We start from the raw sequence: 17,810 nt of genomic DNA, 5'->3' as shown, positions 1-17,810 counted from the left end.
TTAAAAACGCAACGATCAAGATCATCTGACCGCTCATGGGGATGCTATTCATCACCAACAGCCCTCCCTCAACAGGAACAGAAGGAAGTTTAGTTCAGAGCTCATGTTCCTATTAGGCAGCATTGCAGTTAGCCTGATCTGGCATCTTTAGAGCAAGAAAGAGTAGTGCCCAGCCTGGTGGAATCCCAGCTCTAAATCTTCACCTCTTCCACATCCTGACAATCTTGGCTGATTTGTTCCCCTTGGTTTTATGATCTGAGGCTTCTCACATTGCTAATATATTACTCATTTTAGCTATATAGACAGCAGGGTCAAACAAATGACCTATTGGAGCTCAGAAGTGACTGACGGCCATGTAGACCTGACTTCACTCAGAGAGGTCACCTGCTATCTTGCTCACTGGGGTAAATTTATAACTTTGAAAATTCCAATTTCCACTTCACTCAACCCCTGCCCCCGGCCCCAGCACCCACCCTCTGCCTCACCACTACCTCCCCCTGCCTCCACCCTGGGGGCTGGCTAAATTATACTGCCTACTAATTGAGCATGCTGCTCCTACAGCTCAGTAATGAGTCAAAGGGATTTGGCTGTGTCTGCTCTTCTGGCTTACCCCTCTCATAAACATTCAGAGTGACAAACTTTTTCTTTGGCTTGGGGTCATAAAGAGGAAAAAAAAAACTTTAAATTTTTTTTTTCCAACTTAAGACTTCAGTGAAATATTTTCCACCATTCTCAGCAAGACATAATACTTCTTGTCATGAATAAGTTAATGAGAAAAATATGGATGCCCCCCCACCAGTCTCTCGGGGACCTGCTAGGCATTTTGCCTCTCTGAGGACCAGTTACTCTCTAAGTCTTTTGGGCTTTCTGAGAAGTCTCTGGTTTGGGTCTGGTCCCAAGGTACCGGAGATTAGCCTGTCTTTCTCTTCAGGAGTCTGCTGTTGCATTTACCATAAACTTGGACACCCCTCCCCACCAAACTACTCTTAGGACCTCCTGGGAGCTGTCAAATGGGTGAATGGCACATAGTAGGCATGGCCAAGTGTCAACTACCAATTACTTCAATATGGCCCTTTTCATATTTTATTTCATCTCTAGGTCAAAAATGTGCTTACTTAAAGAAGAGCATCCAGACTGTTAGCTAGGCATTTAGCTGGTTCTCTACCATCTGGCCGCAACCTGCCTTGGCAACCTTATTTTCCACAACTCCTTTCCAGCTCTAAGCAAACAGTACTACCGCTGCTGCCTGAACTCTCTTCCTGCCTAAAATGCTCTTCCTTTCAACCAATCTAAATCCTTTCCCTTTAGAGTGAGTGTAGGGACAACAGGTTCATCATTTGGTGCTTTTTCACACTGATATTCTTTAAATATTTACTCAGCGTTTTTTAGTGTGTGTGATGGAAGGAAAAGTTAGGGTTTTTTATTCATAAAAATAATATAAGGAGACAGATTCACTCTTTAATTCCTTTCCAAGGGCTCAACAAAGTCAGTGTTCTGAAAAGTCAACAAAACCTTTCTGTCTTTTAAGTCGTTTTTGTTCTTTCTTTGGTTTTCTAACTTCCCAAGTCACATAACTTTTTTGGAGGCGTATTATGAAGCTTAAAATACAGCTTATGAAAAGTATCACTCTTTTCTGATAGACGATCCTCAGCAAACATTGTTTGGGTTAGGAAGCTCATTTGATTATTTGTTCTTTTGATTATAACTAGTCTTAGGTGGTTAATCTGTGGTGGCTTGTGGACACTAAAGCGACGCGATTTTGGATGCTAATCCACCATGTTGATTTCTGATTAATCCCAGTTCTATGTATACCTTGAAGATTTCTATTTTATCTAGTATTCCTTGTGTAAGAGCATGTACTTATTGTAAATCCTGCCCTTGGCTCAAAACAACCTAGATATTAGGTTGAGCCATATTTACGTACTTGCCATAAATCCTGTCCTCAGGCAAATTCCCTATGGTATATTGTGGGGTAATGGTGCAGGGACCTACCATCTCCTCTCACAGCTGTCGAAGACATGGCTTCTGTTCATAAGTCCTTACTAAATGTTTCTTTCTAAGACATTGGATTTGTCAGCCTCTTTCTTCAGCCTCTTAGCTTCCTTTAGGGGTAGGTTAGCATATGTCTGCTCACAGCAGAACGTGGTTATACTTCCATGCTTGGATCACAAAACATTCAATGGAAATAGATCAGCAAGGTACCTAACTAATATCATACTAAATGTGTTATGTACATATTAGGACCATACCTTCTTAGGTGAGAACAGAATCAATTTACATTTTACCAATTTAGTGAGACTATGAGTGGGCAAAACTGAGTTAAGGGCACCATGTTTGTAATTCACTCCAGGATTCTTTTGGGCTCCTCATGGGGCCTTTGTAAGTGCGAATCCTTTGCAGGTCTTTGGCTCTGCTAGATGCACATTGCTCCAGATCTGCATATTTCTTGACAGTCTCACCTTCATTATCTCCCTCACCTTTATGTCCCTACACAAGACTCCAGTATCCTCCACAACTAGAACTTTGCTATTCAAAGTGTGGGTTACAGACTAATGGCATTAGTATGACCTAGGAGCTGGTTAGAAATGCAGACTCTTGGGCCACACCAGAGAACTTCTGAATCAGAGGTGATTTGTATGCACATTCAAGTTAAAAAGCTCTGGACTAGAACATGCTGTACAATCTGATACGCTTTTTGGTCATTTCTCTTGTTTGACTTGTAGATTTTAGAGAGAAGTCACCAAGTCTTCTGATTCTTTTGTCTTGCCCACAGCACTAAGCTGGGCACAAAAAAAAGATGTTAGGGACATTTTCATTGCAAGACCGATCAATTTTTTAGTTCAATCTAGCCCTGAAATAAAAGAAACAAGAGGAAATATTCCTTTTTAGCTCTCGCTGTGGTTCAAACTTTAGAAGTTCAAGTTTGAATTTTTTTTCCAGGAAGTAAAAGAGCTATTTTTCCTTCAAGGCCTATGATTTCTATGATTCTGTAATTGAGCCCCAAAGGCTGTTTTTAATTTGACCTCAATTACAATTCACGAAGACAATTTTGACAATACTCGTTCCCCTTTGGGCAAAAATACTTTCATTGGAAATCCAGAAAGTGACCTATTGAGTAAAATGTTTCTTAACTCACTGTAAAAAGTGTATTTAGAAAAGCAAATAGTCTATGACAGAACATAGAACTGTTCAGTATTATGAAATCTGATGAAGAAGAAAAAGTAAACTGACCCCTTCAGATTTTTTTAAAATAATAAAACCAACAGCACTCAACTTCCTTGGTGGATCTGTTTGCAGCATGATTCAAATGTAACCATGCAAAGAGCCTAATCTGCTATCTGCCTTCAGAAATCAGGGCTTTCGGGGTAAGACTGAAGTTCTAGTTTCATGAGAGCCTCATGGCCTCTTGTGACACTAGCGTTAAGGATCAAGACAAAAAGGGAAGAAAGCTGATAAACCCCCTTTTGGATTATGTATAAGGAGTTAGGACTTGTTTCCGGGAACTTGCTCCAGGGAGGGAAGAGCTGAAAGCATATGGCTTTTAGATGTTTGCCGGTCATTGCAGAAATGCTCTCTGGACCTGGGAGTTTGATGGTGGAGTGATAAGAGTGACTTTTGAGGACCTAAAAAGAGTTGTGGTTAAACCATCCAAGCTGGGTGAAAACTATGATTATTTGAGAGGAAAATACTTCCCTTCTTTGAGGGTAAAACAAAACAGAGACCTGCTCCTAAGGGTGGTCCTCAACACGGGGGGAAGGTGAACTGGAACTTTGGACTAAGGGGTGAAGGCAGCCAAGAAGGCGATATCTATGAGCCACTTTTGAAATGGGGTGCTGTCTTGGGCATGGGTCACTAATGATACTGGGTGGACTCATCACAAATTTCCAATGTCCCAGTAACCCCAACTTCAACTACCCAGAGACTGATGAGGAATGATGAACCGAGGGTAATGAACATCCATTCATTCATGGAACAAACATGCATTCAGCAATGGAAACAAACATTCATTCACGAGATGCCTGCTATATGCCTGTGGGGAACATTCCCGTGCGAGACCCCCAAAAGGCGTGAGTCTCACTATACGGTGAGTTTGATCCCAAACACAATTTCCTACTGGAGGCAGTCGGGCTATCTGGAAAAACAAACTGAAAGATGGATGATCAGTTTCTAATATCAACCACAATATCGTTTGGGCCTAAAACTATGCGGTGCTGCTAGACCGAGTGACCCCTTACCAGCAACCAGTTCCTGCTTTTAACTTTTTTATGACTCTTTAAGAATAAGTTTTAACCTTTTCTTTACTTACCTGACTGCCTTATACCCTAGATAATGGTTTAACTGTCGGGATATTTGCAAAGCAAATGCCGCCATAAGGGATGGCTTTGATCCCTGACTCAGAGACTCCTGAATGGGGAAGTTGAGTTAAGTTGAGTCAGGAGCAGACAAAGGTGAATCCGGTTAAAAGATATTCTGATGAGGAAAACCTGAAAACCTTTTCACATCTCAGTTCTAAAACAAGATCAAACCAGAGATACTTGCAGCCAGGAGGAATAATGTCTAGATATAAACAAGCTTTGTGATCACAGGTAATTCTGTTACTTTTTACAACCACTGATTGTGTATCTGACTTTTCAGTTGCATAGGCCATGTAAGGTATACATTTGCATTTCCTCTTGCAACCATTGTGTATCTGATTTCTCTATTGTATAGGCCATGTAAGGTATAGATTTGCACTTCCTCTTGCTATGACGTAAACCAGAGCAAAGAAAGTGTATTTATTCCTGGCCTTTGAAAAATAAAATTTGCTGTTTAGGCACGGCCTATCAGCCCTCCAGATCCCTGTCCAAGCGCACTCTCTCTTCCAGGTATTGGGACCCTCTTGCAGGTCGAGAGACCCCCGGCAGACGTGCCTACCCGCCCCGGACGGTCCCCGACATATGCCAGGCATTGCGCTAGGTGCTAGGGTTAGAGAAAGGAGTAAGACACCATCTTTGCCTTTGAAAAGCTCCCAGTCTAGTGGGGGAACCCAGAAAACAGATATTTACCAGCTAGTGAGCAAGTACTAGTGCAGAAGCATATCCAAGGGCTTCTGGCACTCCAGCAGTGAGATTTTAATTTCTTGGGGAATCATCGGGAAATACTTGCTGATTATTGGTCCTGATCCCTCATCTCTCCCTATAGCTATGCCTTTTGTCATGTGACCCTGTTGTTCTTCCTGCAGAATGTGCATTTCCTCCACTTTGGTTTAGACTTGCCCATGTGACATGTTTTACCCATGCAATATTAGCAAATATAACTTAAAATGTGCTTGCATGGCTGGACTTGCGCTACTGTGCTTCAGATACTGCCATGAGAATAATATGCCCCAACTAACCACAGGTCCCAGGAAGAAGATGAGACACACTTGGAGCTCACTTGAGCCAGCTACATCTGCAGCTTGACATGAAGCTTAGCTCTTCTGCTGACTGTTAGCCCTCCTAGTCCCAACCTAAAAGACACATAAGCAAGCCCAGAGAAGAGATAGATAAAGAAAGGAAGGATGAGTTAGGCACATGCAATTATTATCATTATTATTTTTATTTTTTCCATTAGTGTCACTGTTTAATAGAAAAAGAATAAACCTAAAATGTAGGTTTTCTTTTTTTAATATATACACTTTAAATTCTGTGGTACATGTGTAGAATGTGCAGGTTTGTTATGTAGGTATAGACGAAAGATTGATTTTGTTTTTGAGATGGAGTTTCACTTTTGTTGCCCATACTGGAGTGCAATGGTGTGATCTTGGCTCACTGCAACCTCTGCTTCCTGGGATTCAAGCAGTTCTCCTGCCTAAGCCTCCCGAGTAGCTGGGGGTTTACAGGCATGTGGCACCATGCCCGACTATTGTATTTTTTTAGTAGAGACGGGATTTCACCATGTTGGTCAGACTGGTCTCAAACTCCTGACCTCAAGTGATCCACCTGCCTTGGCCTCCCAAAGTGCTGGAATTACAAGTGTGAGCCACCACACTTGACCAGCATGTGCAATTATTAAATATACTCCATGCAAGGCACTACTAATGGTAGCTATCGTAAATACTGTTATTAATAAGCCATACTCTGATCTAGTATCTTATTCTTACTGTTCTCAGGGTCTTAAGCATGAGAACAGTAAGAATAAGACACTAGATCAGAGTATGGCTTAATTATAACAGTATTCACTATAGCTACCATTATTGAGTGCTTCCTTTGGATCAGTCTCTGATACGGTTTGGACATTTTTTCCTCCAAATCTCATGTTGCAATGTGACCTCCCAACGTTGGAGGTAGGCCTAGTGGGAGGCATTTGGATCACAGGGGCAAATCCCTCATGAATGGCTTGGTGCTGTTCCCTTGATAATTAGTGAGTTTCACTCTATGAGTTTGTGCAAGATCTGGTGGTTTGAAAGAGCCTGACACCGTCTCTGTATCTCTCCTGCTTCTCTCACCACGTGACTCATTGGCTCCTGTTTGCCTTCTGTCATGATTGTAGGCTTCTTGAGACCTCACCACTGTTGGGAACCCAGGCTAAGCTGATGCTATTGGAACAAAAGGTTGCATCAGCCCTCCCCGCCAAAAGCATGCCCCGGGCGTGGTGGCGGGCCACCAATGGAGGACCTGATCACGGGCAAGACATGCCTCAGGGCCACCAATGGAGGACCTGATCACGCACAGAACATGCATGGCTGCACCAATGGGGTAGCTGATCATGAGCTAAACACTCGTCTCCCAGCCTATCAGAACTACTTCCCCTTTCCCCTCTCTACCCTCTCCCCTCCCTATATAAGGAACCCATTTTGAAATAAACTTTGCAGCTTGATCAGAACTTTTGTCTTGCTGCCATTCTTCGCGCCTCTTGTCCCATCCCTTTCTCATCCACGACAGGCTTGCTCGGGTTCCTGTTTGTTGCTCTGCGGGACAGAGCAAGTGGCGCCCAGACGTGGGGCTCGATGCCGGCCTCCGTGGACCGCCGTCCCCTGTAACCGGTTCCCTGCACGGCCGTCCCGATTAACCGATTCCCCGCACGGAGCACCGCGGACCACCCGACCGCGAGCCGACTCCTGGAGTTCGTTCCTCATTTCGACGGCGGCATTACTCAGGTAAGACCCAATCATGGGACAAGCATCTTCACACAGTGAAAATGATCTCTTTATAAGTCAGTTAAAGGAATCTCTCAAGGTGCGTAGAATTCGGGTTCGCAAGAAAGACCTTGTCTCCTTTTTTAGTTTCATTTTTAAAACATGTCCATGGTTCCCCCAGGAAGGGTCTATTGACTCCCGTGTTTGGGGACGTGTTGGTGATTGTCTGAACGACTATTACCGTGTTTTTGGTCCTGAGACTATTCCGATCACCACTTTTAATTATTATAATTTAATAAGGGACGTCCTTACTAATCAGGGCGACTCCCCTGACATTCAACGCCTCTGCAAGGAGGGTCACAAAATTCTTATTAGCCACTCCCGACCTCCATCTAGACAAGCCCCTGTAACAATTACCACCTCTGAAAAGGCCTCCTCTCGCCCTCCCTCTAGGGCCCCTTCTACCTGCCCCTCGGTTGCAATTGACATTGGTTCAGATGATACAGGGCAGTCTTCACTGTACCCCAACCTTGCAACCCTTACGGACCCCCCCATTCAAAGTCCTCATTCTCGGGCGCATACTCCGCCCCAACATTTGCCCTTGCTTGCTAATTCTAAAACCTTGCATAACTCGGGTAGTCAGGATGATCAACTAGATCCCGCCGATCAAGCAGATCTGGAAGAGGCAGCTGCCCAATATAACAACCCTGATTGGCCCCAATTAACTAACACCCCGGCATTGCCACCTTTCCGGCCACCGCCCTATGTTTCTACAGCAGTGCCCCCAGTGGCAGTTGCGGCTCCTGTTTTGCATGCCCCTACTTCAGGCGTTCCTGGTTCCCCCACGGCCCCAAACTTGCCCGGTGTAGCCCTAGCCAAACCCTCCGGTCCCATTGATGAGACTGTTTCTCTTCTTGATGGGGTTAAAACCTTAGTCACAAAACTGTCCGATTTGGCCCTTCTACCTCCCGCGGGAGTTATGGCTTTTCCCGTTACCAGAAGTCAGGGACAGGTTAGCTCCAATACCACGGGCCGAGCGTCTCCTCACCCTGACACACACACCATCCCTGAGGAGGAGGAAGCAGATTCCGGAGAATCTGACTCAGAGGATGAGGAGGAGGAAAGCTCAGAGCCCACTGAGCCTACCTACACCCATTCCTATAAGCGGCTAAATCTAAAGACCATAGAAAAAATTAAAACTGCTGTTGCTAACTATGGTCCTACTGCCCCCTTTACCGTGGCCCTTGTAGAGAGTCTTAGTGAAAGATGGCTTACCCCTAGTGATTAGTTTTTCTTGTCTCGTGCTGCGCTGAGCGGAGGGGACAATATCCTTTGGAAGTCTGAGTATGAGGATATTTCCAAACAGTTTGCAGAGCGCAACGCGCGTAAGGCCTCCTCCAAAGGATGGACCCTTAAAAAATTCCTGGGCGCCAGCCCTTATCAGAACAATGACAAACAGGCCCAATTCCCCCCAGGGCTTTTAACCCAGATTCAGTCCGCAGGCCTAAAAGCCTGGAAGCGACTCCCTCAAAAGGGAGCGGCTACTACTTCCCTTGCAAAGATTAGACAAGGCCCCGATGAGTCATACAGTGATTTTGTAAGCCGCCTCCAGGAGACGGCAGATCGCCTTTTTGGCTCCGGGGAAAGTGAGAGCTCCTTTGTAAAACACCTAGCCTATGAAAACGCTAACCCCGCTTGCCAAAGTGCAATTCGGCCTTTTAGGCAGAAGGAGCTTTGCGACTATGTTCGCCTCTGCTCTGGTATTGGCTCTGCCCATGCTGTTGGCCTAGCCATAGGAGCTGCCCTCCAAAATCTTGCCCCCGCGCAACTGCCTGGAGCCCAGGCCCGCCTTTGCTATAATTGTCACCAACCCGGCCATCTTTCAAGAAACTGCCCCCAAAAAATACAACCACCTACTCAACTCCCAACTCAACCTAATGCCCCACAGGCTAGCCTTATAAAAAATTTAGGTCCCACAACAAAATGTCCTCGCTGCAAAAAAGGATTTCACTGGGCTTCAGAATGCCGTTCTCGATTAGACATTAATGGACAACCCATTATTAGGCAGGGAAACTTGAACAGGGGCCAGCCCCAGGGCCCCACTACCGGGATGAACTCCGGGGCTTCACAGTTCACCCCCCAATACCGCCAGCCAACCCCTGCCCTCCCAGTAATCAACCATGCCGCTACGTCACAGACCTCTGGCGAGCAACAGCGGGCAGTGCAGGACTGGACCTCTGTACCACCACCGACACAATACTAACCACCCAAAATAGCCCTCTGATACTTCCAGTTGGAATATATGGACCCTTACCACCCCAGACATTCGGCCTCATATTAGGCAGAGCCAGCTCTACCCTCCAAGGGATCCAAGTTCTGCCCGGCATATTAGACAATGATTTTGAGGGAGAAATCCATATCATTCTCTCTACAACTAAAGATTTAGTCACCATCCCAAAGGGCACCAGACTAGCTCAAATAGTCATTCTCCCCCTCCAACAAATTAACTCCAATTTCCATAAGCCCTACCGCGGGGCTAGTGCCCCTGGGTCTTCTGATGTCTACTGGGTTCAACAAATTTCTCAACAGCGGCCTACCCTGAAACTTAAATTAAATGGTAAGCTCTTTTCTGGCATTCTTGATACAGGGGCCGATGCCACCGTTATATCTTACACTCACTGGCCGAGGAACTGGCCGTTAACAACCGTTGCTACTCACCTGCGCGGTATTGGCCAGGCCACCAACCCCCAACAAAGTGCTCAAATGCTTAAGTGGGAGGACTCTGAAGGCAATAATGGTCACATTACCCCTTATGTCCTCCCCAATCTGCCAGTCAATCTCTGGGGAAGGGACATCCTCTCTCAAATGAAACTCGTTATGTGCAGTCCTAACAATACTGTTATGACCCAAATGCTAAGCCAGGGGTATCTCCCCGGCCAAGGGTTGGGAAAAAATAATCAAGGAATCACCCAGCCCATTACTATTACCCCCAAAAAAGACAAAACAGGCCTAGGATTCCACCAAAATTTACCGTAGCGGCCATTGACATTCCTGTACCCCACGCTGACAAAATTTCCTGGAAAATTACAGACCCTGTGTGGGTTGATCAGTGGCCACTTACATATGAGAAAACCCTCGCTGCCATTGCGTTAGTACAGGAACAGCTCGCAGCAGGACATATTGAGCCCACAAATTCTCCATGGAATACTCCTATATTCATCATTAAGAAAAAATCAGGTAACTGGCGCCTTTTACAAGATCTGAGAGCCGTTAATAAGGTAATGGTCCCCATGGGAGCCCTTCAGCCTGGTCTTCCTTCTCCTGTAGCCATTCCCCTAAACTATCACAAAATTGTTATTGACCTTAAGGATTGTTTCTTTACCATCCCCTTACACCCTGAAGACAGACCTTACTTTGCCTTTAGCGTCCCTCAAATCAACTTCCAAAGTCCTATGCCTCGTTATCAGTGGAAGGTTCTGCCACAGGGCATGGCCAACAGTCCCACACTGTGCCAAAAATTTGTTGCTGCCGCTATTGCCCCGGCAAGATCCCAGTGGCCAGAGGCCTATATCCTCCATTATATGGATGACATCCTTCTTGCTTGTGACAGCGCCGAGGCAGCCAAGGCCTGCTATGCTCACATTATATCCTGTCTTACCTCATATGGACTAAAAATTGCTCCAGACAAGGTACAAGTGTCTAAGCCATTTTCTTATTTAGGATTTGAGTTACACCATCAGCAAGTATTTACTCCCCGAGTCTGCTTAAAAACTGATCACTTAAAAACCCTTAACGATTTCCAAAAATTACTCGGGGACATTCAGTGGCTTCGACCCTATTTAAAATTGCCCACCAGTGCCCTTGTTCCCCTTAACAATATTCTAAAAGGCGATCCAAATCCTTTATCGGTTCGAGCACTGACCCCAGAGGCAAAGCAATCTCTAGCCCTCATCAACAAGGCTATCCAAAATCAAAGTGTTCACCAAATTTCGTATAACCTTCCCCTAGTACTCCTCTTGCTCCCAACTCCCCATACACCCACCGCGGTGTTTTGGCAACCAAACGGTACAGACCCTACTAAATACGGAAGCCCCCTCCTTTGGCTCCATCTACCTGCCTCCCCATCAAAGGTCTTACTCACCTACCCTTCGCTCCTCGCCATGTTAATTATTAAGGGTCGGTACACTGGCCGCCAACTGTTTGGCAGGGACCCCCACTCTATAATCATTCCATACACCCAGGATCAATTAACCTGGCTCCTGCAAACCTCTGACGAATGGGCCATTGCATTATCCTCCTTCACAGGAGACATAGACAATCATTACCCCAGTGACCCTGTTATCCAATTTGCCAAGCTTCACCAGTTCATATTCCCCAAGATCACAAAATCTGCCCCAATTCCTCAAGCCACGCTAGTTTTCACTGATGGATCCTCAAACGGAATTGCTGCATACGTTATTGATAATCAACCCGTCTCAATAAAATCCCCCTACCTGTCAGCTCAACTTGTTGAACTCTATGCTATTCTCCAGGTGTTCACAGTTCTAGCCCACCAACCGTTTAACTTGTACACTGACAGTGCGTATATTGCTCAATCAGTCCCTCTTTTAGAGACAGTTCCCTTTATCAAATCTTCAACCAATGCTACCCCCTTATTTTCTAAACTGCAACAGCTAATTTTAAACAGACAACACCCTTTCTTTATCGGACATCTTCGGGCCCACCTAAATCTTCCAGGACCCCTGGCTGAAGGCAATGCCTTAGCTGATGCTGCCACACAGATTTTCCCCATTATAAGTGACCCAATACATGAGGCTACTCAAGCTCACACCCTACATCACCTCAATGCACACACCCTACGATTACTCTATAAAATTACTAGAGAACAAGCCAGAGATATTGTAAAAGCTTGCAAACAATGTGTCGTAGCCACCCCTGTACCCCATCTTGGCGTGAACCCCCGTGGTTTAGTCCCCAATGCCATTTGGCAAATGGATGTCACTCATTTTACTCCTTTTGGAAAACAGAGGTTTGTTCATGTTACTGTTGACACATTTAGTGGTTTTATCTTAGCCACTCCCCAAACAGGTGAAGCATCAAAAAATGTTATCTCTCATGTTATCCACTGTCTTGCTACCATAGGAAAACCGCACACCATTAAAACAGACAATGGCCCAGGATATACTGGAAAAAACTTCCAAGACTTTTGCCAAAAACTCCAAATCAAACATGTTACTGGTATACCGTACAACCCCCAGGGTCAAGGAGTAGTTGAACGAGCTCATCAAACATTAAAAAATGCCCTAAGTCGCTTAGCCCGCTCCCCCCTTGGGTTTTCTATGCAACAACCCAGAAACCTTCTTAGTCATGCCCTATTTCAACTAAATTTTCTACAGCTTGACAGTCAAGGTCGCTCGGCAGCTGACCGTCTATGGCATCCCCAAACTTCTCAGCAGCATGCTACGGTTATGTGGCGTGACCCTCTCACCAGTGTTTGGAAGGGCCCTGACCCTGTCCTCATATGGGGGCGAGGCTCAGCCTGCATATACGATCAAAAGGAGGATGGCCCCCGCTGGCTCCCTGAGCGACTAATTAGACACATCAATAATCAGACAGCCCCCTTGTGTGACAGGCCAAGTAACCCAAATACAGCCCCAGGGCCAAAAGGCTCGCCCTGAGGAGCTCTTTTTCTCTTCTTCCAGAAAGAATGCTCTGCATCCTCATCCTCCTACTGCACCCACGCCTCTGCCCAGTCACAAAGGGAGGACTTGGAAAGCCATCCGAAGACATTTACACTGCCCTCTTTGGAGCGCCATGTGACTGTAAAGGGGGGACTCAGACCAATAATTACGCCACCCCAACTTACACTCAGGTAACAGATTGTGGGGACAAAAATGCCTATCTTACCTATGACACCAATTGGAATGGAGTATCTTCACCTAAGTGGCTTTGTGTGCGCAAGCCCCCTAGTATACCGGTCATTAATGGCCGCCCAGGCCCGTGCCCAAGCGAGTGCACAAACAACATTAAATCCCAGATGCACTCCTCCTGCTATTCTAGTTTCTCACAGTGTACTCAAGGCAATAATACTTACTTTACTGCCATTCTACAAAGAACAATGAGCACCTCAGAAACCAATCCTGTCACCAGCGGCCTACAACCTCATGGGGTCCTCCAGGCCGGATGCGATGGCACGATTGGAAAATCGGTTTGTTGGAATCAGCAAGCCCCTATTCACGTCTCCGACGGTGGCGGACCCCAAGATGCTGTGAGAGAGCTTTATGTACAAAAACAAATAGAGCTTGTTATTCAAAGCCAATTCCCTAAGTTATCCTACCACCCCCTAGCTCGCTCAAAACCAAGAGGACCTGACATTGATGCGCAAATGCTTGATATTCTGTCAGCCACCCACCAGGCCCTCAATATCTCCAACCCCAGCCTAGCCCAGAATTGCTGGTTATGCTTAAATCAAGGTACCTCCATGCCCCTAGCCTTCCCTGTCAATATATCTAGTTTTAATGCCTCACAAAATAATTGCACCCCCAGCTTACCCTTTAGAGTCCAGCCCATGCCTTCCCAAGTATACCCTTGCTTCTTTAAAGGTGCACAAAACAACAGCTTTGATATCCCGGTCGGCGTTGCCAACTTTGTAAACTGCTCCAGTAGTTCCAACCACAGTGAGGCCCTTTGCCCTGGCCCAGGCCAAGCTTTTGTTTGCGGCAACAACCTCGCCTTTACTGCTCTGCCTGCAAACTGGACAGGGTCATGTGTGTTAGCCGCCCTCTTGCCAGATATAGACATTATTTCTGGTGATGACCCTGTCCCTATCCCTACCTTTGACTATATTGCAGGGCGGCAGAAACGAGCCGTTACACTGATTCCCCTGCTAGTAGGATTGGGTGTCTCTACAGCAGTCGCTACCGGTACAGCAGGACTCGGGGTGGCTGTTCAATCTTACACAAAACTTTCCCATCAACTTATTAACGACGTCCAAGCCTTGTCTAGCACCATCAATGACTTACAGGACCAACTAGATTCCCTAGCCGAAGTAGTCCTACAAAACAGAAGAGGCTTAGACCTACTCACTGCAGAACAGGGAGGTATCTGTTTGGCTCTACAGGAACGTTGCTGCTTTTATGCCAACAAGTCAGGAATTGTCCGAGATAAAATAAAAAATCTACAAGAAGACCTCGAACAAAGACGCAAGGCACTTGCAGACAATCCCTTCCTCACCGGCCTCAATGGACTTCTCCCTTACCTCCTCCCCTTCCTTGGACCCTTATTCGCTATCATCCTATTCTTTTCCTTTGCCCCTTGGATCCTAAGACGAGTAACAGCGTTAATCAGGGATCAGCTCAATTCCCTACTGGGAAAGCCCATACAAATCCACTATCACCAACTAGCAACGCGTGATCTAGAATATGGCAGACTGTAGCCGGTTCCCCTCCTACGGGAGCAGCATACCGCTCGACACTATGCTTTACGAAGGTAATGGACACCGCTAGGTGCAAGGCAAGGCACTGCAAGGAGAGGCCTTACTAAGGCTACTGTCGAGTCTCCTGAGAGGTAAGCTGGCTTGCATAGAGGTTGGTACTCGAAAAATCCTCTCCTCCCAAAAAGGTACCTGTAAGCCTGAAAATTAAGGCTCAGGAGGAGCACAGCCTCTACCTCCCCTAGCTGGTTAAGGTCCGCCTCCTCTTTTTTAAAGAAAAAGGGAGGAGATGTTGGGAACCCAGGCTAAGCTGATGCTATTGGAACAAAAGGTTGCATCAGCCCTCCCCGCCAAAAGCATGCCCCGGGCGTGGTGGCGGGCCACCAATGGAGGACCTGATCACGGGCAAGACATGCCTCAGGGCCACCAATGGAGGACCTGATCACGCACAGAACATGCATGGCTGCACCAATGGGGTAGCTGATCATGAGCTAAACACTCGTCTCCCAGCCTATCAGAACTACTTCCCCTTTCCCCTCTCTACCCTCTCCCCTCCCTATATAAGGAACCCATTTTGAAATAAACTTTGCAGCTTGATCAGAACTTTTGTCTTGCTGCCATTCTTCGCGCCTCTTGTCCCATCCCTTTCTCATCCACGACAGGCTTGCTCGGGTTCCTGTTTGTTGCTCTGCGGGACAGAGCACACCACAAGTAGATGCCAGTATCATGCTGCTTGTACAGCCTGCAGAACCATGAGCCAAATAAACCTCTTTTCTTTATAAATTACCCAGCTTCAGGTATTCCTTTATAGCAGTGCAAACAGACTAACACAGTCTCTGTGCCCAACATTTAGTATTTTCTCATTTAGTCCTTACAACAACCCTTCAGTAAAGACTATTATCATCCCTGTTTTACAGATGAGAGATCTGATGCTTAGAAAATGTTGTGACTTACCTGGGGTCACAAAAAATTATAATAACAGGAATTTGAACCCGATTTTCAAATTCCAAAGCCCCAGCTATTCACTACTTGGTGACAGACAAGTGAGAATGAAGGCCCAAGCTGGTACTTTGCCCAGGCCTCAATGTGCCTGTTGGTCCCTGCCAGCCTGTCCCCACTTGTGTGTGGCCTGGAATCAATGGAGGCTTGGCCTCAAGTGGGAGCTCCCTCACCAATAATGAGAAGGACTGAATCTAGCCTCTTCTTCTATGAGTAGACATGCCAGGGGGAAATCCTTATGTGCCAAGTATTTTAAACATTGTATGAATGTTAACAAATACCATCCTACCTCTTAATAACTACTCTCTGAGACAGATACAACTTTTATTATACCCATTAGTGTTCTCCCTTTGTCAACTGGGAACCTCGATGATTTTGTTCATTCCAAGCATTGTTAGCGATGCCCTAATATGTAGCTGGCCCTGCCTTCAGCACAGGACACTGTATAAATAAGACAGGTGGAGCCTTTCATGGGGCTTACAGTCAGAAGTACTTTCTGCCAGCCCCATAAGCCTGATCTTATTTTCCAAGCTCATTCATCATTAACACTACTGCTTGGGAGCCTCATCATCTTCCTGGCCCATGTTTGGACACACCTAAGTTTGCTATGCCCATTTAGATTTAGAGATTTGCCTGGATATACTGTCACTGGAGAGAGGCACATTTGCTGGTCCCAGAGAGATTTGTCCTCAATTCCCACTCAGCCCTTCTTTGTGTGCTCTTTCCTCATGACCAGGAGTTCTCAGAATGCTCTGGGGTGAGGCCCTCTGCAGAGATAGCAGAAGCACACTTTATCGTGCTTCCTTTGAAAGTAGTATTCTTGCGTGGGCACAGCGAGGGGAACATCACACACTGGGGTAGGTTGGGGGGTGGGCAGCTAGGGGAGGGATGGTGGGGGCGGGGAGGCTGGGGAGGGAAAACCCTGGGAGAAATGCCTGATGTAAGCAATGGGGGACGGAGACTGCAGACCACCGTGGAATGTGCACATGTACCCCAAAGCTTAAAGTACAGTAAAAAAAAAAAAAAAAAAAAAGAAAGTACTGTTCTTGAGTGGAACATTCTGCTCTATTTTTTAGCTGAATTCAGCCCTGGAATAGGAGATAGAAGAGGAAATATTCCTTTCTTAGCTCTTGGTGTGGCTCAACGTTTACAAGTTCAAGTTTGACTTTTTTTCCAGGAAGCAAAAGAGCTATTTTTCCTTCAAGGCCTATGATTTCTATGATTCTGTAATTGAGCCCCAAAGGCGTTTCTTAATTTGACCTCAAGTGCAATTCATGAAGACAACTTTGACAATAGTCATTCCCTTTTGGGCAAAAATACTTCCACTGGAAATCCAGAAAGTAACCTACTGGTTAAAATGTTTCTTAATTTACTGTAAAAAACAAAGTTGCACCCACATCGTACCTGTGTGGGAGGACAGGTTTCCCCCACTTTGAGTTAACACACATTCATCATACAAATGGAAGCAAAATAGATTTCTGTTCCTAAACCCACAACAGAGAAAGTTACTGGGCTCCACCAAATGCCATTTGGAGTGCAAGAGGTATGTACATGAATGTATTCTCAGAGGAATCCTAATGTATTTAATGTGCCCTCTAGACCAAATTCCCTTAAAGTAGCTGAATTGTGAGTACTTTGTTATGGTGTCCCTTTTGGAAATGGCTGCCTGGCTCTGATTCACAAGACTCCCCAGAATATTTATATTAGCATGGGCTTTTTCAGAGTTCTTGGGAGCCAGGGCTCCGGGTCACATTAACAGAAAAATGTGGCCTGAGCCACAGACTGCTGAATCTAACTGTTTTCATGAAGAATAACTTAATATTCAAATAAGCAGTAATTAAAGAGCAGCTCTTCCTTAGGCTCTTCACCCTGTCCTCCCTGACCCATCTCGCTGCTAGAGGCAAGCCATGAATCCTGCAATTGTGAGGCTGAGTGACCGACTTCATTTCCAGCGCAGTTAAGCCAGGCAACAGAGAAGAAAGTACAGTACGACTCACTGGTTCATAATACCTCATAAATCAAATCGATTTTTCCCATAGTCAAATGGTCATGCCATGTTCCGGTTTCCAGTTAGATTTACGAGTATGTTCTCCTCATGAGAGACATACCATGATGGACTAATTGGCACAGAACACAAAGAAACACAGAGCACTTAGGAACTAAAACATAAGGAGCGTGTTGACCCTAGTCAGGCTTTCCTCCCTGACAAGTTAGTTCTTTTGATTCCCATCTGGGGACAGCTGAGGTCACTAATAGCTTCTCAGTGCCCTCATGAAATCAAGG

At 45.8% G+C, this 17,810-nt stretch overlaps 1 protein-coding gene across 1 annotated transcript; it reads left to right on the top strand.

Annotated features, from left to right (window-relative positions):
- Window positions 1-7,016: 7,016 nt before the first annotated feature.
- On the top strand, window positions 7,017-15,131 carry LOC141582886 (syncytin-1-like). Its single transcript, XM_074392321.1, has 2 exons — window positions 7,017-7,117; window positions 12,799-15,131. The coding sequence occupies exon 2, from the start codon at window positions 12,804-12,806 to the stop codon at window positions 14,529-14,531; it is 1,728 nt and encodes a 575-aa protein (XP_074248422.1). The 5' UTR covers window positions 7,017-7,117; window positions 12,799-12,803; the 3' UTR covers window positions 14,532-15,131.
- The last annotated feature ends 2,679 nt before the right edge of the window (window positions 15,132-17,810 follow it).

The sequence above is a fragment of the Saimiri boliviensis genome, chromosome X (genome assembly GCF_048565385.1).
Source record: "Saimiri boliviensis isolate mSaiBol1 chromosome X, mSaiBol1.pri, whole genome shotgun sequence".
Classification (NCBI taxonomy): domain Eukaryota; kingdom Metazoa; phylum Chordata; class Mammalia; order Primates; family Cebidae; genus Saimiri; species Saimiri boliviensis.
Note: the sequence above shows the minus strand (reverse complement) of the source record. Positions and strands in the feature narration are given on the sequence as shown.